Source organism: Leptonotus elevatus, chromosome 12 (assembly GCF_054856555.1).
Source record: "Leptonotus elevatus isolate MCC_2025b chromosome 12, RoL_Lele_1.0, whole genome shotgun sequence".
Lineage (NCBI taxonomy): Eukaryota > Metazoa > Chordata > Actinopteri > Syngnathiformes > Syngnathidae > Leptonotus > Leptonotus elevatus.
The window spans coordinates 4,991,432-5,015,141 of NC_141250.1; the positions used below are offsets into that span (position 1 = coordinate 4,991,432).

Here is a 23,710-nt window from a genome sequence, read left to right on the forward strand (position 1 = left end):
CAACTTCGTGTTCCCGCTCCATAATGTCTAATCATGTATTTCCAAATTGCACGCAGAATTACGGTACATTAGTGTTATTAGACAATGGTACTGGTTAACACATTTTTACACTTGTTTGACAATTCCGGAAGGTACATAAAACATTTACATCTGTAGGCAATGTTTTATGTACCTTCCGGAAACATTGCCTACAGATGTAAATGTTTTATGACAGTTAGCTTTGACTCTGAAATGGATTTTGTTGTGAAAACCAAAGGTCCCCAAGGTCAACTAGCATAAGATGAAAGCATAAAATGAAAAGGAGGTGAGGTCAATCACAAACAACCGCAGAAACAAAGGTCTGGAAATCAGAAAGAACAGAGAAAACAGTGTAGCCATCTAAACGTCATGAATAAGGACGAGCCAATGACATGCAAATTAGTATTTTTAGCGCTTTTTCCATTCAATCATATCATATAGATATTTTTAAACGGAATTGAAGGGAACCTACAAATTTGAAAAATCTGTTACTTGACAGGTTAAATACCCTTTTTCCCACTTAAAAAAAAAGTCCTCTGTAAAAATAGTAATAGAAATAGTAATATATATAAAAAAATAAGATTTCTTGATGAAAATTGCTTTGACTGGGAAAATCTGGCGTGTGATACAACTAGTAATACTATACTAACTACAAAACCAAAACTTAATTAGTTACCTTCAAAATGCCTCTAGGTGGCAGTATTGCATTGTAGACGCTTTCCTGTTCTGTTATCTTAAGCCTCCAAAGGGTAAGCAGTATATTATGGTATGTTGAACATAATGCCTCTAGGTGGCAGTATTGCATTGTAGACGCTTTCCTGTTCTGTTATCTTAAGCCTCCAAAGGGTAAGCAGTATATTATGGTATGTTGAACATAAGTGTAATAATGTGTTCACTTAACATATTACGCTTCTTAAACAAAGTACAACGTGTAAAATGTTACTTAAAGATTTCCTACATGGGTACAGGTTTTATTAATACGCTAATCAAAAATAGTCAGTTCAACACTTTCTCTTCAAATCTTTTTATTTGAAGTACTTGAAGGCTACAAATAAAAAATTAAAATGTGCAGACTATTATGTGCATGTGACACATTAAAATGAGCAAAAACAATCTGACACAAAACAAGCAAAAACAATCTAAACAAGTGTTTCTACATAATATACACATTGTAAACATTCTACAAACAGGCACGTGAGGAATAAGGTGTATGTACAAGAATGGAATATGGATATAATTTATGCCAAAATTCAAGTTTGCACTTCTGATGATAAAAGCAGAGAATAAAATCATCCAAATTATTGCGCTTTTCAACAATTTTAAGATGTGCTCAAAGAGCTTAGATGGGGAGAAAGGGTCACAGAGTTCATGGCGTGAGGGGGGTGAGGCGATTCTGCATCTCACACATGACTCGCCTCATCAGAAGCGTCAGGTGCTCGTGGACGTCAAACAGCTGCTGAGGCGAGCAGTGCCTCAGATGGGGCGGTGTCACGGCACAGTTGAGGGCGTCCAGTCGGGCCAGGAGACCCTCGGGACCTCCCGGCGGGTCCTCCGGTGCTCCGGACGCACTTGAGTTCGGCACCACCTTAGGCGGTTCTTCCTCCAGCTTGGCAGGAGCAGGCTCTTCAGTCAACTCTGTGGCTGCAAACAGAATGTTGGGATAAAAAAATAAGAATAGTCATCAATACATGTACTTGGTGGGAAAGCTTTATTCCTCTCTGTAACTTGTTTTAAATACCAAAGATTGTGTTTGTTTTTTTATTTTTTTAAATTAACGCCTCATTCTTTTTAAATTACTAACTTGTAATAGTGATGGGCTAAACAATTAGATGCTATTCCACTAGATGACAAAAGGGCCATTTCACCTGTGTATTCACCTGCTGCCATTCATGCAAGAGAATAACATGTTTAATTAAGCAGGCTTTCATTTCACACTGAGCAAGTACATTTTTGAATTATCCTTATTTCAGTATATATACACCTATTGTGATATTTTAGTTGGGTAGATTTTTAAGACGTGTGCCTCGGCACAGTTACAATTGTATCACCTTTCTTAACCTAATGTAAAGAAATAGGGCTGGACGATTATGGGGAAAAATAATAATCACGATTTAATTTTTTTTTTTTTTTTAAATCTTATTTTCACAAGTCTGGGGACCCAGTGGATTAAACGTATGTTGGTATTTGTGTGTTATAATTTTTGGGCATTTTAAGGGCAGTGCTGTGCCATGCATCCATGGTGTACATGCGAATCGAAGAAAGTTGATTGAATTCTATTAAAATAACTTGTTTTTGAAAAATTTGTACATTTTAGATATGTTCTCTTACCTGTGGGTATGCGTTTCCATAGCATTTGTGTGTGATTATTTTAAGGACTAACAAGTCTATGCTAACTTCCCGTTGAATGGGATCCTCCATTCACGTTACCATTAGCGCTAAGCTAGCAATGTTTTAAAAACGAAGCATGTTTTGTATTTAAATATACAGTGGATGTAAATCTTCTTGTGTGCTAAGTTTTACAGTTACCTTCAAACATCATTAAACAGCTTCAATTACATGTAGGGACCTGAATCTGGCATGCATGAAAATCTCCACCAAAGAGGGGAGCCGTCGACCTCTGCCAGGACAGAGCAAGCGCAACACCTCAGGGCCCCCCAGGCCACGGCAGCGCCAAGGGACATCCCCCGGGCCCCGCAGGGGCCACCGGCCGGAGAGCAAACCCAGGAGCAGGAGAGCCCCCCACCCCAACACGGCCTGCGCCCCCAACCCAACGCAGCAGGACGGGGCACTGCAGGCCCGCCAGGCACCCCACCGGTCCACAGCCCCCGCTCCCCCCACGTCCACCCCCGCCATCCACCCCAACCCAGCCCCAGCCGCCCCCAGAATTACAAAGTGGTCCGGCACAAAAAACGAGTTTGACACCAGTGACTTAAACGGCAGCATACACACACCTAACATGTCGGCGGGTTTCTCCTCCTCATCCTGGTTCGCCGTTGTGCTCGTCTCCTCCGGCTCTGAAGTCATAATTTCCGTCTCCACAAAACTCTTCAGCTCATCAACACCTCTGCCTTTCCGCTGGGGAGGCATCAGTCAAGCGTCAACACACACGTGACTTCCAGCGGGTAAAAATAATGCGGAAAAGGCTTCAGATACCTGCTGCTCGTAGGACTTGAGGGCTTTCTTGACATTGGAAATCTTGGGCGAGTGAATGGGGAGAGTCTTGATTTCGTTGGGAGTCAGAGCACTGAGGTCGCCGACCGTTTTGATGTTGCGCGCTCGCACGAGCTGCCCAAAACCGCGGGACCTGCAAAGATGACAACAAATAGTTCCTGATGAGACAGATCATCATTTTTGTAATGTGGAAAAAGTTATAGTGGGGCTGCCGTGGAAGAAGACCAATTTTGGTGAAAAAAATGTCCACCTTTTGATGTTAACCCTATAAAGCCTGAACCATGAAATACATGAGAGAACATTTTGTTTCTTTGTCCAGTATGTATTGGTCCCTTTAAACAATTTTTTTTTAAATCAACTACCACATATGACTTGATTTGTGTCATATTTGATACATTCGGTCACAATACTTAAAATTTAACTGATTGTTGGACTGTAATTCGACCTGAATGGAAGTAAAAAACGTGTTCTCTAAACGTCTGTGGTTATTGGATTAACAATACCTGTCAAAAATATAATAACAGACATATCAAACATATTAGTATTTCCAAAAATCTGAAAGAACATTTCCCACTTAATAAATATACATGTCTCTCCTTTCTCTATTGGGGCGATCTTGCAAGGTCGCTGGAAAAGCCATCAGCTGGGTGATACTGCCCTCTAATGGATTATCCGTGCAATGCATGTCAAAACATATACATCAGGCTTTTAATGGGGAAAAAATATTATACTCAAAATGTCTTGTATTTAATATGATACATTTGGCTTTATAAGGTTAAAGTTGCTTTGCAACAAATACTGACATCATCAAATTCACCGAGGTCTGTGTAAAAAACGGAGATAAATACTGTTCCGGCAATACATGTTACAAATAACCAAATTGATTCAATGAGTCATTTCAATGACCTTTTTCCCCAACTTATGTGTACTCACCAAATGCTGGACGATATCTGAGACAGCACCGCTTCGACGGGTGCACTGCACCCGACCAGGGCAGGATAGATGCAGTTTTTGGAAACAGGCCGAGGCTCCTGATTCATCTCAGAAATCTTGGGGGAAAGTTGCAAAAAGTTCAGTGTGAAGCAGACTTAGACAACTGTTGGGGTCCCAGATAAAATGTGTCACTGGTTCTCAATTTGTGTACGTACCAGGCATTTCTTGGAGCTCCTGAAATTTGGACTGTGAAGATTCCTGGGACTTATGGCCAGCGCACCCTTTGTTGGTGTTGTGACAAACTAAAATGCGTGGTGTGGAATTTCAAAAAATTAAATCCCATACAGAAAACACTTTGAAGAACTCGTGGCTCGTTGACAACATTCGTACTTTGGGCTGGGGCAGGTTGCCAACTTTGGCTCTTCTGGGGGAGCTCGTTTGGAGAGCAGGACTACGGCGATCAATGTCGTCCGCCGTCTCCTGTTGTTGAATGGGATTAGCAAAAGACACACGCCTGGACTGCAAAGAAAGACGGCTCAGAGTCACAGAATAATAAATAGATTATAGTTGATAAAAGGTCACCTACCTTGACGAGAGGCGAGGGTGTCTCCTCCTCCTCCAGAGGTCTCTTCTGGCATTTTTTGAGGATGCTGGTTGATGGGGAGGCTGAAGGCGACCAGGTTCCTTTGCTCTTGTTACCGCATGGACTCTGGAACAAGTCTGGCATCAACTCATCCTCCAGGTCCTTCAGCTTTGCCGGAGAATCTTGGGCGATGGCGCTCATTGTCGATTCAGTGGTACAAACATCACTTTGTGGAGCCTCTGGATGATCATCCGTGTTTGACGTCTGGGTTCTCTCTTCATCTTGGCATTGCCTTAAGGGTACCTCATTCTCTTTAACACTCGCATGCAGAGGTGTAAGGTCTTCCAAGACCTGGTGTGAAGTCTTCTCAACATTGGCAGCTGAACGCTCCGTAGTCTTGGAAAGCTCATCCACGATATTTAAACAATCTTCTTGCTTTTGTTCAAGAGCGCAAGTCTGAGTTTCCTCCACTGGAACAACTGTGTCTGCTTCGTTGACGGAATCACACTGCTTTGTAGGTCCCACTACGATAGGTATACTCTCCTCTGGTGAGGACTCTGAGCCCTGCAGCTTCTCTTTCGCCTCCTCAAGGGGGGTCTGTGTGTCCACAGCAAAAGCCTCTGAAGATAAGCCCTCCTGACTCTGCTCAGTAACCGTCCCTTCTGATACCAACATTTCAGATTTGTCACCCTCTTGTGAAGAACCACAGTTTGCTTTGGTTTGAGAGATTCGTTGCCAGCCGCGCTTCCTCTTGCTCGGTGAAGAGTTGAGAGAGAGCCGGTTCTTCGCAATTTCACGCTCAGGTTTTTCTGGAACAGGCTCCGGTGCTTCAGCACTGGTGACATCCATTTGTCTTTCTTCGCAGTTTTCAGACATCTGCAGTGGTCCAGAAACTGTTGTGCTTTGGTGTTTTGGGGAATCCTCTTGTACTTGAGCGGGTTCCAGCATTTCTGGATCAACAGAATTTTTCTTTTCGACCATATGGTCCATGTTGTCAGACTTGCTGGTGAAGGGACTTGGTGATGTCCCTTGTGATGTCTGTCTCTTTGTAGGCAAGGAACGTTTTTCTTTGGCCTCTGACAATTCAAATTCGAATGACTCTGTGCTGGCTGTGAACGCTTTGAAAGAGCTTCGTTTTGATTTCCTGCCTTGAGAAGATTCTGCGGGTCCCGCAACATCTGAAGACTGGGCGCTCTGAGTGGAAGTGGTGCTAGACTTTGACTGATTCTCATGTACTTTACTCCTTCTCCGACCTCCTTCTCTGGCCTCTGCTGGACTATTTTCTTGAGATTGAGAAATATTGTGCATTTCGGACAAGGCCTTTGGTTCAGTTTTATCTTCTGCTTCTGAAGATGTTTTACTGCGTCCTCGCCGCCGCGGCCTATCAGTGGATGTCGGCGTAATCTCTTGTGACTCTTGACTACATTTAGTTTTGGGCTCATCTTTGGTTACCTCCTCCCGATCGCTAAGAATGCAGCCTGGTGTGCTTATTATTTCTTGGATCATGCCACTAGTTAAAGTGGCATTAATCTGAGACTCTTCTTGTTTTTTGCTCTGTTCTACAAGTTCAATATCTCGCGATTGGCCATCAGTTTCAGGTGAGACAGAGGCTAATTTATCGTCATCTTTTTTAATGTGTTCAAGTGGCTTATTCAAGACAGTTTGGCTGGATTCTACAGGTTTGGACAAAACCCATGACTGGGAATTACTTCCTTTCGAAACCTGCCTCGTTTTTGAAAATCTGCCATGTCTTTGCTGTCTATGGCTGCCAGAATCAGATCCAGTGACCAATTGTGAGTCTGTCTGACTGGACATTGGTTGCATATTCAGACCCTTCTCAGATTCTGATGATTTGGAATTTCTGCTACTTCTCTGCTCTGTCAGACTTTTAGTATCATGAGTGTCTGATTGCAAGTCAATTGGATTGGATTCTTTCCCAAACATAATCTCTGGATTCACATCCTCTTCCTTAGGCTCTAATAAGGATTTGGCAGAAAAGTCATGCTGTTCCTCTGATTCTTGATCTGTCCGAGTGGGTGACTTCAAGTCGATTTGACTGGAATTTTTTTCAGACATCTTAAGACCCTCCTCTTCAGACCTTAATGGAGAACTGAAATGTTGGCCACAATTTTGCTGTGACTGACTTTCAGAATCGGCCAGAGTGTCTGATTGATTGGTATCTGGTTGAATGGACATTATTTCAGACATCGAGTCAGGTGTAGAATCACCCTCTTTGGAGTCCTGTAAACAATCGGTAGGCTGGCTGTCATTTTCCTGTGAGTTGCCTTCAGAATCAGCTTGAGTTTCTGGATACATGTTCGCTTGACTGGACTGTTTCTCAGACTGCTCTGGAGACTTAAAAACTTCCTCTTTAGGCTCCATTAAGGATTTGGTAGCTCGACCTCGCTTTCGTCGTGGCTGGCTTTCAAAATCACAGGGAGTTCCTGATTGCAGCTCACATTGACTGGACACTGTCTTGGATACAGACTTTGGCTTATTAAGACCATCCTCCTTGGGCTCCAGTAAGAATTTGCTGCAGCAAGTTTGCTGTGACTGGCTTTCAGCATCGGACTGGGTGTCTGCTTTTAGGTCAGTTTGATTGGGCACTTTACGATCTTCCTCTGTCTCTGGCAAGGACTTTCGACGTCGGCCACGCTTTGGCTGTGACTGGCTTTCAGATACAGAGAGCTGGTCTCTTTCACTTGACTCTAGCGATCTGGGTCTTCTTTTGTTTTCAGCTTCAATGAGAAAATTCCCTGAATTGCTGTACAGTTTGACCTTCCTGTGTGATGGAACTTGAGTCTTAGTTTGACTTGAGAAACTGCTGTCACGCTGAGACCTCAGTCGTATTCTACTATTCTCCTCTTCACTGGCTACCTTGCTTCTCGTATTGGGTCTGTTCTGGGGTGTGCTTGAATCAACTGGACTTCCTCGCGAGAGAATGTGTTTAGCTTGCCTCCGATGTCTCCGCTCAACCGGAGAAGTCAAAATCTCGGACACTTGAGAATCCTCCCCAGTCTCTTGAGAACACACCTCTGGATCTGAGCTTCCCACATCCTCTGATGTGGGACTAATTGTGGTATTCTCCATGACATTTTCAGTCTGAGTGTCTGGGATGACATCAACTTCCGTTTCATTACTCGTAAGCCTTTCAGTCAGTCTGACAGGCTCAACCTTACGCTCACTGTCTATTTTGGGCCTTTGCGGTGACTCTTGGTGGTCATTCACTAGACACTTTGACAGTGCCTGTGAGGACAGCTGAGAATTTTGATCAATTGGTTTCTGGGAAGCCTCTGGAGAGGGGGTGTTTGAGTCCTGGCTATCAGAAGTCTTCACGAGGGGACCTGTGAACAAGGATGCATTACTGGAGCTCGCAGGCTTTCCTTCCAAGTATTTCTCCAGTGTAATGAAGGATTGACGGCGGCTGCCACCACTGGATTTCTGGGGTGTTCCAGAGACTAAATCTGAAGAGCTTGACATGTTAGGACTGATGTTTTTTTCAGCTTGCGTGTCCATATCTTCTATTCTGCCATTGCTTGTGGCCCCTTCCTCTATGGAAACATCAATTGACTCTGGTATAATTACAGGCTCCTCCTTCGTTGGCTCATTTTCCAAGGTTTTGGGGCTTGAAAAGTCTGGAGTCTCCTTTGGGTGAATGTCAGAAACTTCCTTTGTCTCTTGGGGTAACTAAGGAAACATTCAGATGACAAGATTGTATGGTTTAAATTTGAAGTTTTAATCAAAGAAAAAGTTATTAAAAAGAAAAAATAAGATACAGTACATGTCTTTATAGGTTGAATATTTCTTTACCTCAGCTGAAGCTTCTGTGGCAATTTTGTCAGCTTCTTCAGTTGGTAATTTGCTCCTATGGAAATATTTTTGGACAAGTATTGCTTTTGACACTCATTTTGAAACGCATTGCATGTCAAACATTGAATTTATCACTTACATAGAGTCTTCTTGGCTCTGCGAGTACTGGGTGAAAACTGTAGTATCCATAGAGGCATCTAGGTTGTTGTACATGGCAGGTATGTCAACCCTATGAAACAAACAGTATATTGAATTTAAAAAAAAATAACTTAATGAAATTGTCATGAGAAATTAAATGGAATTAATGAAAACAAACAGTACCTTTTAGTCCTTTTAACCTCCTTCTGGTGTTCTGTTAAAACTCTCTCCTTTGTTTCAGGTGGAATAAAGACAAAGTCAACAGAAGCCTCCTCGTCCAGTACTTCCCTGCGAGGAACCTTGGGGGAGCCAAAGTCCAGCTTTGTCTGCCAAAGGGATTGCGTTGATAATAAAATGAGGGAAACGAGCTTATACGCGACTTTAAACTTGATTAAAGACTTACAGAAACAGGTTTGGAGGTCCTTGAGGAGCTTTGGTCACTCCGCTCAGCCCTCTCTATCAGCAGAGAGTCCCTCTTCCCAGTAGGGGCAACTGGCACACCACAGAGTTTTGTTTCTAACTGGGAACTCTCACTCTGAAGAAACAAACCACAGGTAAGCATAACAGGAGGGAAGAGTAAAAACTGTAAAAAATTTAATACAACTCACGGAATAAGGTCCACTGAGCTCATCGGCCACACTGACTACTTCAAAGCCAGGAAGAATGATTGGAGTCTTTTGCTTCACTTGGCTAAGAACTGGTCTGTAAAGAAACCGTGTAAACACAAATTGCAGTTACTTGTAACCTCTTAACTTTTGAAAATGATTGTCAGATAACAGGAGTGTGGTGGTTTTCACCTGAGCTCATCCGGGTAGATCAGACCAACTGTGTTAGCGAAGGTGGCATTCCAGAAGTGGATGACAGCTGTGCGGTGCTGCTTGATCTTGTGTGGGAATAGCACACAGAGCAACGGTGCCACCAGAGCCAGAAGGTCATTGTCACTGGCCAACATGGACCGGCTCTGAATGCAGACGAAGATCTCAGGCAGAAGCTTCTCCATCTGCAGGGGGCAAACCGTTAATTCTACTTATTTAACATAATGGTAAGACAATGAGAACCCACTTTGGCAAGAATCTGTGTTGTAAATCTGGGTGGCTCGCAGGTTTCTTGTTTGTAGAGGCCAACGAGAGGCGGAATGAGGGAGGTCAGAGCCTCCTTGACAGCGTCAGCTAGCACCAGGTTGGTGAAGAGGGCGGACAAGACAGAGAGCAGCGCAGCGCCTGTGGTTTCTGATGGAACATCCTCCCCTGCCAGGTAAACATCCAGACACTGAACCAGCAGTGACTGGAAGGTGGACAAGTTGCCAAGGGCCTTGCTTCTCTTCTTAGTCCAGTTAACTGGAGTGTGAGGAGCTGCAAGAAGAAGAAGTAGTCGAGATTGGATGTTGGAGAGGAGCCAGTTTTCTTATTACAGGAAAAAAAGTAAACTAAATTCTCCAATGAGGAAATAAGTACACTTTCCAACAATCTTATCAACTTTATCAGATTGGACGATATTTTGCGTATTTTGTAATATGCCGTATAGTTGTAATTCACCGATCCGATCAATGACTTAATTGATCAGACCTGCGAAGTCCGACATTGCAGCCAAGGGGTCTTTATTGGACTGCTACAAATTCACTTTGGCCGCCACTGATAGATTTTGGTGCTACCTGTCAATTTGCGTGTGGTTGTCATGCAGGTCTGCTAATGGATACAAGTACTACTTTCCTTTGTGATATGATATTACAAATACAGTAACTCATATAACTGAAGTATCAAACCTATCAATGTTTAAAATTAAGAATCAATCATAGAGGTATCAGAGGAATCGGCAACTCAATATTGATCTCGACACCACTCCAAGCAAGCGTAATGGCCATCTCTTTGTGTCGTTTTTAAGTTGTCTTTGTGTGTATTTTCGCTTGAAAAAATTGGACAAAGCCTACATACAAGTTGTCAATATATTCAGAGTTTAGTATTACGCTGCGAAAAGACGGGAACCGAACCAAAGCTGCAGTGCCGTTGATCACAGGGATTGAATAACACCCGCCCACCCATACAAAATGTTTAGAAAGCGTAACTCCCTTAATTCCATTGCAGTGTCCAGTTATGTTTTAAAGTTGAGACATTTATCTTCGCGAAACCAAAAAAACCTATGCAACTGATAAGATTCACCATTAATATCACTGCTATTCTATATCAGGGTCCCACTACACTTGATACTGCAGCTACTAGGCACATAAATCCTCAGGTTACTTATTGAAATAATTCTCAAAAGATTACAAATTAAGTATTTTCAATAGTTGTGATTTTATGCATCAATCAGGTTCTGTTCATTGCTAACAACAAATAAACATTTCATATTCAAATCACTTTTCCCTTTCCTTGCTTGGGGACTGGCAAAGATGGTCAAACATAGGCAAAAACATTTGTTGATATTTTGGAAACAGTACACAAATATATGCAGACAATAAAGAGCTTATTGAAATTTATGTCATCTGGTGATCTCTAATCAGTTAACTCAGTGATCAAAAATCCTGATCAAGTCTAGCAATAAGTGGACTTACACTTGAGCTTCTGCTGGAACTGTGGCGTGTAGGGAGAGAAGTCTACACATTCCACCATGACTTGAAGGATGCAAGCAAACGCTGTCAGCGTGGATGGAACCTCAAACAACAAACAATGGTTGTTAGCAGGTAAGGTATACACAGAAATTGCTTAGGTGTTGATTTAAAAAAATTCAAATCATGGGTATATTTTTTTTGTCTGTTTGAGCCTGTCATCGACAAAAAAGGTTTTCAATGTTGGCGAGTGACGTCAACACCTGGATGGCTCTGTCAGCCGTTACTGGGTGTTGACGTGACAAGGCAATAGGTTGTACTTTTTTCATTGACACACATGCTTCAGATAACTATCGTAACACACACACTGGTATAGATGCAATACGTGTTCCCTGTTCGAATGTATGCTTAAGATTGTCAAAATGAAAATCTAGTGAGTGTCGCTGCGGCCATCATAAAGTCCCCGTCCCCCTCCTGTCAGCGTGGAGTGTTAAGTGCAAACACTCCATAGTTTCTTGGATGTGGGGAGGGGTTGAGTGGTGGAGGGTGACGTCCTGCTCCCCCCAGACATGCAGTATTGTGTTAGCAAGCATATGAAACAATTGGGATGGAAACTGGAAAACCCAAGAAGAAGCTGGCTTTGAGCACAGACTCCAAAAAAAACAAAAGCGTTTATTCGGGCACACGTTCTCTCACGTGCACGAGCTTGACAGAGGCTGCAGTTACGCTTTAGGCCAAAGGCAGCAGTCACGAGTAAAACAAAAAAGAAGAAGAAAAAAAAAGAGAAAATTGCAATGTGCCTTTTAAGGAGAAAAACATCAGACTCATATCAACCCTTCCGAATGGGGAAAAAAAAAACATCAAAAACATAACTCCACCTTTAAGTGTAGTTTCTTATTGGGTTGTTCTTAGCATTTAAAGAGTTAAATAAAGACCGCAAAAGCAACAGCTACTTCAAAGTAGTTTGTTAGATGAGCCATTCACACGTCACTAGGGACAATTAGACCCACTTGGCAAGTTAATGTTACATTTCAAGTGTGACACATTACACAAATGGATCTTTATGTACGGTAACTCATATCTCACAAAAACTTAATGATACGGAAATTAAGGCCACCCTTCGACTTCACAGAACCACGCCTCTTTGGTGGTTGCACACAAGCTTTCAGGTTAGGTTTTCCATTAATGTCAAACAAATGGGAAAAAACCCCACTAAGACTAGCATTTTTCTTTTTCTTTTTTAAAACATAAGTTATTTATTTTGCACAGTGATTTATATGGTGGTGGTTGAGTTTTTCATTGTTATTCAATTAAATTACATCTAGACATTTCATTTACTTTTTATTTGTATATACAAAAAAGTTTGTGCAAAAAAAAAAAAAAAGATAAAAAAATAATTTAAAAAACTTGGAGGACAATGCTCTTACTGTGAGGGCATTTCGGTCCAACGTGGCAGCCATTTTGAAACAGAGCTCCTCACAGCAGATGTTCTCCTCAGCGGTAACTACCAGAGCCGAACAGCGAGCGAACACCTTGTACAGTTTGGACCAGGTAGACAGCATGGACTTCTGGGCCACCTGTAAACCACAGAGTCTAACTTTACGGCACCTTTAAAGCAGACTGCGATGCATGAACGTTTGCAAATGCAAACCTGCTGCTGAGGCGAGCCACCCAGCAGGTGAGTGACGGGGAACATCAGGGCTGAGTGCATCGCGCTGAAGTTGTGCTCCAAGGCGTCCCCTTGGTTGACTTCATTAGACTACATCAAGATTTAAAACAAGTTCAGAATTTTAAAACACTTCTCGCTCTTGTCTATAGTCACCTACAAATGTATTGGAATGAAAAATAAATATAAAACAAAACTGATAAAGAGGGCCCTTGAAGGTTTTTTCCAGTGTACCTGTGTGATTGTGTCCGTGAGCGGGGCGACCACAACGCTCCACATCCTCAACAGGTGCTCTTTGCTGTGCATGGAGGCAGCATTGCAGTCTATGGCGCCAAGCACTGCCTCGGCGAACGCTAACGGGGAAGTGAGGCCCGACAAGCTGCAGCCCACCAGTGTTTGGAGGCACTGATAAAACCTGCACACACAAAGGGAACAACAAATGTTGGGGATGTAAGATATACTTCCTAGGACAATTTGGCTGCACTAGGAGATGCTGGTTAAAGAGGAAGTCAAGCTTAAACATTTCATGACAATAATGTAATATGTTATATGTAACCTTACTAGTCTAAACATGACATTCTGATTACTATTAAATTTGTGGAATATGAGTAATGAAGCAAAATTCTGACGGAAAAAAATGGATGACACGGCGGGCAAACTAAGCAGGACAGAAACCCTCAAATCAAATCTGAGCAGTTTGGTAACTTCCCTTGGCTTTGACAAGAAAGGGTAGACTAATGTTTTCTGTTAAAATGTGGAAAAGAAGGATAATCAAACGCTTTCACAAGCAGGAAGTCAGCCAGGGTGGTGGAGGGACGGTGCACGAAAACAGCACAGGCATGCTCAGGGGCATGGAACATTAATGACGAGACTAACACGTGAAAATAAGATAATGCTGCACTGACAAGACTGGCATATTCCTAATCTGCAATTATTAGTGCTGAAACGAAATATTAAATGACAATTTAAAACAAGGCCGTTAAACTCACCTGGCGTCTTCGATGTAGGCCGCCAACATGTTGCTGTCGAACAGGAGCAGAATGAGAAAGAGTGCTGGCGTTCCCTAGAAAGAAACAAGGCTCAGTTGTCCGCAAGGTGGCATTATAGTTAAGAATTGGGCCTTATGCTCACGTTCAACACGTCCATCTTGCCTACTTGGTAAGAGGCAGAGCCAAGGACGCGTGGAGAGAGGCCTTTAACGGTGCTCTCAAAAAGAACCTGAAGAAAACAAGAGACATGCAGTGAGCACCTGGTCATTTGCGATTTATAAAACCTTCCCAATTTTTCCTGCAGATCTCCTATTCAGAGAATCTCAGCATATTTCAGGGCACTTTCTGTAATGCAAATTTGCAACAAGATGGACTTGACTTTCATAGTCAAGGACACATCTGTACTCGCTCGTGACTTCTAACTATTTTGACATTGGGATTTTTAACTACATTGTTGCAGTATGCCTGGCGGAAAAAGAGCTGACGAGACTGAGGAGATCAAATCTTCTCTTGGAAAACTCAAATAAATGGTCACCGAAATACTTGAAATGAAAAAGAGCATCGAGCCACTTCTGCAGGAAATTCAGCATTGTCGCTTTGGAACATAAAGTGATTTGGGTTGTGCTGCAGCCAGCACAAGTGCAGTTGATTCTGACCAAGCTTCAGCGAACGAGACTGTCGAACAGCAAGTGACAACTCAACTCATATTTGGGATTGATTGTGGATCCAGCGCACATTCAGATGTGCTTTTCGCTTCCAACTGGGGGGACACGACAACCGGCAATTCTGATCAGGTTTGTTGACAGGAAGAAAAAGATTGCTACAAGCTTCAAGGTAAACATGTCTACGTCAATGAAAATCTCACAAAACGAAATGCTGACATTGCCAGAAGGGCGCGACAATTGAGAAAGAATGGATTTATCAAGAACACATGGACAAAGCCGATCTACTCTTCTGGAAGCTACAACATGTGTGAAAGCTGATCCAAGGTCAGAGAAGACGCTACTGGTGAACGAGCATGCGCTCGCCTTGGCTGCTCGCCTGGTTGGGTGGGCCTGTTGGTGGCGTCCGGAAACCGATTTACCAATTCCAAATGATTGGTTCTAGCTGCAACTTATACACGGGCATTACTCAAGATGAACTGAGCGAGGAGTGTACAGATTTAAGTCTGGGATTGATAACGATATGAATCAATGACCTTCATAATCAATGTATATGACTGATGCATATAGTAATAATCGATGGGGACGGGTTTCTACCAGTCAGCCCTTCTTTCGGATGTCAATGTTGCAAATGATATGTGTAACCTGTAATAATGTGTGCGAAAGGAAAAAGTTAATAAAACAAAACAAATGGAAAAGTAGTAATTTATGTGAAGGAAGTATGTTGATTCAATACATTGTTTGTGTGTCAGGGAGGAGCCAAGTTCAACCCAGGATGTTACAGAGACTACCCTGTATGGGGCGTACACACTTTTGGCCTTTTTTTTCTCTCCCATTGTTTGCCCCAGTGCTTCATAAGCATCGACCCATGCAAAATAATTACTGCATGTAACTTTCCCCTAGTTTTTTTTGCAATTAGAATTGCACGACTGGCCTCACCAAATGTTCATGTAACTTTGGTTTTCCAACTCCAACAAAGACAATCTCTTAACTAAGAGAAGTTAAGACACCTACCAGCACTTTGTCTGCAGGAAGAGCTTCTGAGCGGACAATGGTCTGCAGGGCTTGAAGCGTGAGGGTCAGAACTTCACAGCCATGTCGATCCTTCTTACTTCCTGCACACACAAAACCATCAGCAAACAAACAAACACCTACTACAGAGTCACATAAGTGATGAAGAGCCATCGTCATCATTGGGCAAGAAGCCCTCAGTGGTTGTTTCTCGTCAAAGCGGCACAAACAACTGAACGCTCAGATTTAAACTGATGACGGTGGCAGTGAGTCGGGAAGGAGGCAAGGGTATGGTCTCTCTATCTGCCTCCGTAATGATCTGAAACCCGGACCCAATCAGGAGTGCTCTATGTGGCACCACTTGGGAGGGAACTACGGCTTTAAGAACCCTCCTCTTGGTGTGGGGGGGCCACAACAGCATTGATAAATACATCAAACAGGAATGTCCAAAGTTTTTCCAAAGAGCTACAGATGGTGTTGAAAGTCAGTAGTTAAGTGAATTTTTTCTTTACCCGTTTAAAATAAAATAATGTGCTTGTAATTGTGGCATAAATCCAACGGCATAGTGTAGCCGCATCAGTCAGCATGCAGAATGCTGGGGTCTTCTGATCGTTTTTTTTTTAATCAAACATTATATTGATCACATTTTGTAGTGATATTGATTACGTGTCCATACTGATATTGAATTATCGCCCAGTCCTAATATACACAGCTACAATTTTCTCTTTCTCTCTACAAAGAACTTACCGGACTCGATGGTCAGCGTGACATAATGTACAAGATGATCCCATAAAAGCGTCAAAAGGGCATCTGTCAAAATATCGTAAGTCAGACAACATTTAGAATACATGGCAAATTATGAACAAATAACTGGCAATTTAGTTTAATAAATATATCCAGCTTTTAGGATGGCAAACTTAAGACCTGTAAAGGCTTCTTCAATTTAAAACCTCTTACTCACTAAACATGACCAGTAGAGAGGGCAATATGGATTTTAATACAAGCAATGACAAAAGTAATGACATGACCTTTTTTTACTTTTTTTTTTAATTAAATCACTGCAAACTAACTTTAAGACACATTTAAATTACAGACACTCGTGAAGGGTGCCAATTACTTTTAGTTTTGTAACTGAGGAAGGCACATTGCCCAAAAAAATTGCATTAAATGTAGACAAGTTTAACCATAATTAGGCTACAAATTCTTTATCCCGGCTACATTTAAGTTGCCTGTATGATTTTTTTATTTTTTTTTTACTCACACAATTTGTATATATTCCTGGTAATTCCCCATGACCAAGTTTCTCAAATTCAAAGAACTGTGCGACCTTAGGGATGTAACGATATGCAAACATCACGATACCACGATATGAAGGTCACGATACGATAATTATCACGGTATTGTAGGGACGTTGGAGATACAAAAAAAGGTCACAATATTGTAAAAAAATAAAGAAAAGGGGGGGAAAAAAAGCTCATACTAAAAAACACACAACCACACAATATTCTGCTTTTGTACATTACAGCAATAAAAAAAGTAAAAATAGTATAAACATTATATATAAAAGATAAAGATAAATATAATATATATATATTCCTACACATATTGACTTTGTTCACAAGCATATTACATTCCCCTTCATCTGACCATTAGTGTGGATTTTAAAAATAGAAGGGCCAAAAGATGCCTTGTGAAAATTAAGCTGCACTAAAAAACTAGCCACCAGAGGGTGCTAGAACTGCACAAATGGAAATCAATCAGACTTCTTTTAACAGATGTGCTGCTTTTAATATTGTGACATGACAACGACGATATATCGTGGCCGTTTTAATATCGCAATATTACGATGTTGCCATTATCGTTACATCCCTACTTAGTTGATTATTCAAATATAAATGTCAAAAACGGGTTTACAAACAAACAAAAGAATAGTGAGTCACACCTGGAACATCCTTTCCGACATTGTTGAAGCCATCTTTTATGCTGGAGATGAGCAGAGCAGCATGTTTGCCAAAGGAGGAAGTAGCATTCAACAGGGGATGCCTCAAAGGCTCTGAAACACAAAAGAAGTAGTCGTATAATTAGAAGAAGCAGCAGCATTATTTTGTCTTGTCCACAATGCTATTTTATAGCAGAGTGTAGGGGCTGCTGCTACTACATTCATCATTTCCAGTAGTGGAGGTAAAGTAGAGTGCCCACCGAGAGCAAGGACCAGCTTGTGCTTGGTCGCCGTGGCAACCACCTCAGGTCCCAAGAAGTAGTGGAGCAGCATTTCCAGGCCAAGCAACTTGATGGAGGAGGGGAGTTGCATGGTGGAGTTCAAGTTCAGTCGTGACGTGTTGGGTGTCAGGCTATTGAAACCCGGTGGGCCTGCTAGGAAAAAAAACTGCCATGTTCAAAGCCATAAAATGGCTTATTAACATTAATACAACAAATAAAACACAGATGCAACCATGTGGTCATGGAGGAGTGAAAAGAAGACCCCAGTGGCAACATGTGATGCACCGGTGAAATCAATTTCCAAGAGTGTTTTAAAGCAGTGCTGGAAAATAATGGTGGCCACATTTTGGACATGTGCACTTAGGGCAGCCGGAAGTTAAGACATAAATGGCTGTTTTTGTGACCAGCAAACAAAGTACGTGATTGACTAATACTGATCACGTACGTTTGTAACTCAAGGTTTCACTGTGTATGTTTTTTCCCTAAACAGACAAGCTAAAAGTTCCTGCTGACGTTAAAGCCTGGTTTTGAACGTACCAGATTTTGGTGTGCTGGGCGTTGCAACGCCATTTTGACCTCTGGCAGGGGTGGCTGGGGCCAAGGTGTCTTCAGATCCAATTGTGCACTGGAGCAACGGGAGTGACACCTGAGGAAACAGAAACCAGTTAACTTCTAAAGCAGCATTGAGCTGAATGCAAAATGGAGACTTGAGAGGAAAAAAAGTTTATCTACCAGATCAAAATGAGGCGACAAATTTGGCCCTAGTTGGACTATTAGGTACCACCACACCTCCACTTTGGTAAGCATCAGCGCCTCCGTGCGGATATTGATCGACATGAGAGGCTGCATGAGAAGCTTCATACGCTTTGCACTGCAAAGAATGTCTGAGAGAAATAAAACTGCAGTTAGGAGCTCAAAAGGAACTAGCAGAAAAAAAAGGGTTGGAGACTCGCACCTGGATTAAGAGCGAAGTTATCGATCAAACTCTTCCAGGCGATAAAGGCGATTTTCTTGATGGTGGGTGAGGGGCTGCGAAAGCCAAGCTCCTCCAGATGGAGCAATGAGTTGATAAAGGGACCTCCCCGGTGGAGCAGCTGAGGAGCAAACATGAGGTGTATGTAATGTCAAGTTGGGTCAAGCCATTCTGGTATGGGGGAGATGCTGGGTTTTTAACACACTGAAATTGAATACCCTACTGAATATAAGATTTATTTTATGTACTTAGATTTTTCTGAAATATGTACATAAACTTTTGAAATATATTTTAATAACTCCCGTACCCCCTGGAGAGCCTTGACGTACCTCCATTTGAGAACCACTGATGTATGACTTATGACTTAAGACTTGTATATAAACTAGGGATGCACGATAATGCTATTTTCAACCAATACGGTTAAACCAATAATTTAGAACGTGCCGATGCCGATAACCGATAAGTAAGCCGATAATTGTTTGCAAATTTAACTTTAATACAAATATACTTTCGAGTCCTACTATAAGTACAAATACATTGAAACATTGTGTAACACACCATGAAGCAGAATTTTAATGATATCTCTGCTACAAAGACAACCAGTAACTGATTTTGAGTTTGCCAAAACAAAAATAGTCGTGTTTTAAAAATGCAACACAAAACTGCGAGGGTAACATTTTGGGGAGACAACTTGAGCCACAACCACAACAGATGGACCAACGCGGCAAGTCTATTATTATCGGCGGATTTCTTTATTATCTGGTTTATCTGTATGACGTCAAATTGGTCGATAATTGGCAATAATTATTGGCCACAAGATATTATCGTGCATCCCTAATATAAACCATTAAAAAAAATGGAAAAAAAGGTACCTTTCCTAGAAGTTTGACAAATAATGGCCAGAGTTTGAGGACATTCATTTCATTTTTGGACATGAAAAGCTTCTGCAGCTCTGGAATCAGTTTCTGTGAAGGCAAAAAAAATAAAATCTCTTAAGAACCATTAAGATCAACTTTAAGCTTCAGAGGATGGTTACTCACCGTGGACATCAAGGGCTCGACAATGGCAGCCACTTCCATCTGTTTTTGCAGCAGCAAAGGCAGGCCCATCTCCATGGCAGCCGCCGCCCGCAGGCGCACCTTGGAGGCAGAGTGCACCACCAGGGGGATGACGAGCTTGGCCCAGCACACGGCCCACTCGCCCATCTGAACTGGAACCTGCTCCAGCAGCCTACCAGGACGAGGAAACTGTATGATCAAAACTAGCCATGCACGATAATGTTTTGATCGTCGATGTAGTCATGACTAGCCGGCTAATCTTGTCAGGCCTAGACTGCACCAGAACCTGCCCAGTATAGACACTCCTGATTCTAATGGAATGGATGAAGATGATCAAGAACACTAAAAGTTACCTGATGACTACATTCAAAGCCTCATGTTCCATGACGACTGACTGCACTTCGCCTTTGCTCCAAACGCTCTCCAGCGTGCTCAATATGGACGGCACCTGAGCAGGTCAATAACAAAAATTAGTACAGTGCCTTGTCAAAAGGAACCGCTATTGTTGGCGTCTGTGCTAACCTTTTTTCCCACCATATCGGCAGGGAAGCTCTGTTTGGAGATGACCCATAAGGCTCTGGTGCAGGTGTTCTTCTCTGTTGACTTGGCCACCACGGAGCAAAGTGCGGACAGGATTTCTGTGGTGAACGTTTCTGGGAAAACAGGAGTATATTCATGACTAAAAGTTTAATTATTTCTGTGACCATACTCGTAACTAAAGAAACAAATCGTCGTTCCCTACTGAAATGATTACGGAGGCCATCAATACATTTCTGCGCCCATTATTATTATTTTTAACACATCTGGAACAATCAATGTCACAGGCATAACAAGCTAGCATTCAAGTGATTACTGGAACAAATTGTGGAAAATCCGTAACAGTTGGCAGCTCTGCAATAGATTACTTAACTTATTCAATGCCATCTATTTTCAGAAGAGACAAGCCCTAGAGTGCCAACCATTTTAGAGCATTTCGACAGATTTGAAGACCCAAATAAAATTATGAATTCAGATCACATATACACCAAATCTACCAAATGAAAGAATAGACTCCCTTCTTTCACCAGGAAAAAAAACTTGTTATTTTCTTTAGTAATCAGCAGTTGGACATTTTAAGAAATTCAGCCGCTTCTCCCAAAATCCAGAGAAAATTAGCTTTTTGTGAAAACGAGTATCGAGTACAACAAATTGTGATGCTAATAATTTTGTCTTTGTGACACCAACATCTGAACAGTAATTTGATTCTATAAACCATTCTTCCAATAATGGTGGGACGTTGTGTAAAACAAAAACAGAATACAATAATTAGCAAATTCCTGTCAACTGAATATAATACAAAGGCAAGATATTTAATGTTCATACTGATCAACTTTTTTTTGGGGGGGGGGGGGTGCCTGCATCATGAGTTAAAAACATTAGCCAAACACGGGATTTAAGACTTCTGAAAGATTATTTAAGAATGAAGTAGCAAAAAAAACTATTATGGGGAGAACAAAAACACACACACCGGACACTCCAGAGATGACATGCGAATGGTAGATGCAAAAGCCCAAAGCTTGCAAGGCGGCTTGGCTCAACTCAGCATGAGGACTGCTTACATGACTCTGTAGACAACACAAAGTGGCAGCAATTCACTAACAAGCGTAGCTGTGGAAGGAGAGCTTTCCGCCTTTAAAATAAAGACTCACCAAGATGGCATTACCCAAACGGGAAAAGTGCTTTGTGACTGCAGGAAGAAACAGACGGCCTTCCTCTCCACTGAGCCGACTGCAAAATGATGAATACATGCATGTTAAAAAAACACAACAAAACAAAACAAAAGGAAACAAATTTGATGAACAAGAACTGGGCGAGGCCTACTTGGCAATCGTGAGGTAGGCGTCAGTCTGTTCGGGGCGTCCAGCGGCACTGTCCTCCAGACACTCCAGCAAGGGGACGATGCTGAAGCTGCTTGGAGGCTCTGCCGACGCCATCATTGTTGCTTGCCGCTGAACGACCTTTAGTAGTAGTAGTGATAGTTAAGAGCAGTGGTTCCCAAACTTTTTGGGCTTGCGATTGTGTATGTACCCACAAACCTTTTGTCATACCGTGATGTAGGGCTGTGCAATTAATCGAAATTAAATTACAATTCTTACACACCACGATTATAAAATTGGCATAATTGTAAATAAATTAAAAATAAAAAGGTTATTAATACTAGGGCTAAAACCAGTCCTCGTCATTTCTGCCTCGGATACCCGTTGAGGAAGTCATGCACGAGTTAAGCCGCATGCGTCCGAAACTCCCGCGGTGAGAAACAAGCATAGGACGCGAAGCAGAACGCTTCCTCGGCTTGTGGTGTGAACGAAGCATTAGCATGTTACTGTCGCGCATGTCACGCAAGATGACACCGGAAGACTAGGAGGCGTTTCAACAATAAAAGTCAGACACTGAATTTTTAATTTTTATTTGATCCGGTTACTAATGTTTACGTCAGAACAGGTGCCCTATAAGTACCGACTTTCGGTACCCAACCCTAGTTCTGACTAGGGATGTAACGATAACGGCAATATCATGATATCGCAATATTAAAACTGCCACAATATCATCGTCGTCGTCCTGTCATGGTATATTTAAAAAAAAAATTTTTTTTGTTTTTTTATTAATATTTTTACCAAAATAATCTTGATTATTATTTTTTCCATAATTGAGCAGCCCTACCATGACGATTCTTTAAAAGTGGAACGTGGCAACTGATTAATGAAAATTATTGCATTTAATTTCAAAGTTTATTTGCTTAATTCCTAAAAACATCAGGAGCTACTTCAGCAATGCATTTGTCGAGGCATGTTTTGCGCTTTGTTAATGTGTTGGGTTTTGTCAGCCATTGAAATTTGTCTATTACTGGCCATGGCCTAGTCAAAATAATGCTAGCAGGAGTGTTGCCGGTCACAACAAAATAACCACTGCCTTCATCTTAAATAAGTGGATATTTTCCCTTACCGGCAACTTGTCTCTTATCACTATTTGGCCCTTAAAAGTAATATTTCTGCGCTGAGGAGAGTGTAATGTGTACTTGCTTTTGATATAATGGTTAAGGTGCTGACCCCAAAAGTGCAGGGTCACGGGTTCGAATCCTGCTCTGTACATTTCTTTATTCTTTCCTTTCTTGACAACATGCTCTGAGGGTTATGGTTAGGTTTAGGCTGGTAATGCTAATTAACAGACTGAGGGTTATTGTTAGGGTTGGGGGTCTGCTCAATGGATTTAACTCATAGACAAAATGTCCACGATTCTAAACACCAAAACGTCACCACATTAAAAACAAACAAAGCTAAATACTTAAAATGTTTAAGGGGCACAAAAAAATTGGATACCTCAGAGTTCAACGTGGAGATGCCTTCAAGATATCCAGTGCTGTAAAACAAAATAAATCAAACATGAGCTTCAAATACAGTAATATTAGTATTGGGTATTTTCCCTCATAGTGAGTAAAATGGATAACAAATTTGAAGCCAACTGGCGCACTTTACAGATGTTAGCGAAGTTATATAGCTCACAGAAATTAGCACAGCTAGCATGCATGCAACAAATATGCGCCTGCTTAACTAAAAAAAAAGATAGATTACGAATATAGTGTTTTATAGACGGCAAGTGCATACCAAATAAGTAAAGAAAAAAAATCATAACACGTTATACAGGACAAAACTGGAACATACGCCACACGCGCAGCACCGAACCTTCGCTCACCTCCAGCTCCAGATGCGACGTAAGCCGCAGAAATTACGCACCGTGAAAAACAACACGCAAAGCAGCCGACCGCTTCAAGGTTTCGGCGTCTAAAATGCCTCAAGTGTCGACTTGTTCGGCTAAACAACAGTCGGCCTTCACTTGTCCTGGTCCTGTTGCCCCGCGAAATAGCTGGCGCCAAAGCACCACGCATACGTCAAAATTACC

The 23,710-nt window shown here is 41.9% G+C and overlaps 1 protein-coding gene across 3 annotated transcripts; it reads right to left on the reverse strand.

Annotated features, from left to right (window-relative positions):
• Window positions 1–1,026: 1,026 nt before the first annotated feature.
• On the reverse strand, window positions 1,027–23,679 carry rif1 (replication timing regulatory factor 1). Of its 3 annotated transcripts, none has more exons than XM_086091657.1 (36): window positions 23,545–23,679; window positions 23,131–23,170; window positions 21,635–21,771; window positions 21,463–21,541; window positions 21,282–21,378; window positions 20,297–20,427; window positions 20,128–20,222; window positions 19,757–19,946; window positions 19,589–19,681; window positions 18,699–18,837; window positions 18,476–18,627; window positions 18,281–18,389; window positions 17,723–17,896; window positions 17,466–17,576; window positions 16,271–16,333; window positions 15,527–15,627; window positions 13,993–14,079; window positions 13,851–13,924; window positions 13,096–13,276; window positions 12,847–12,954; window positions 12,623–12,772; window positions 11,202–11,301; window positions 9,716–10,005; window positions 9,451–9,653; window positions 9,262–9,355; window positions 9,057–9,188; window positions 8,837–8,979; window positions 8,655–8,744; window positions 8,516–8,570; window positions 4,709–8,392; window positions 4,513–4,641; window positions 4,338–4,424; window positions 4,123–4,238; window positions 3,172–3,322; window positions 2,970–3,093; window positions 1,027–1,659 (listed from the first exon to the last, which is right to left on the reverse strand). In XM_086091657.1, exons 3-36 carry the CDS (start codon window positions 21,748–21,750, stop codon window positions 1,385–1,387), a joined length of 7,923 nt encoding a protein of 2,640 aa, XP_085947783.1. In that variant the 5' UTR covers window positions 21,751–21,771; window positions 23,131–23,170; window positions 23,545–23,679; the 3' UTR covers window positions 1,027–1,384. The 3 variants fall into 3 exon arrangements, with proteins under 3 accessions (XP_085947783.1, XP_085947784.1, XP_085947782.1); XM_086091658.1 differs by having other exon boundaries at window positions 17,723–17,893; window positions 23,504–23,679; XM_086091656.1 differs by having other exon boundaries at window positions 23,504–23,679.
• Between the last annotated feature and the right edge of the window lie 31 nt (window positions 23,680–23,710).

Coding starts and splice junctions, on each gene's coding strand:
- rif1 (XM_086091657.1), bottom strand. CDS start 21,750: ATGATGGCGTCGGCAGAGCCTCCAAGCAGCTTCAGCATCGTCCCCTTG. Junction 17,897..18,280: donor GCCCAGCACACCAAAATCTG/GTACGTTCAAAA, acceptor TTTTTTTCCTAG/CAGGCCCACCGGGTTTCAAT. Junction 15,628..16,270: donor CACGCTGACCATCGAGTCCG/GTAAGTTCTTTG, acceptor TTGTGTGTGCAG/GAAGTAAGAAGGATCGACAT.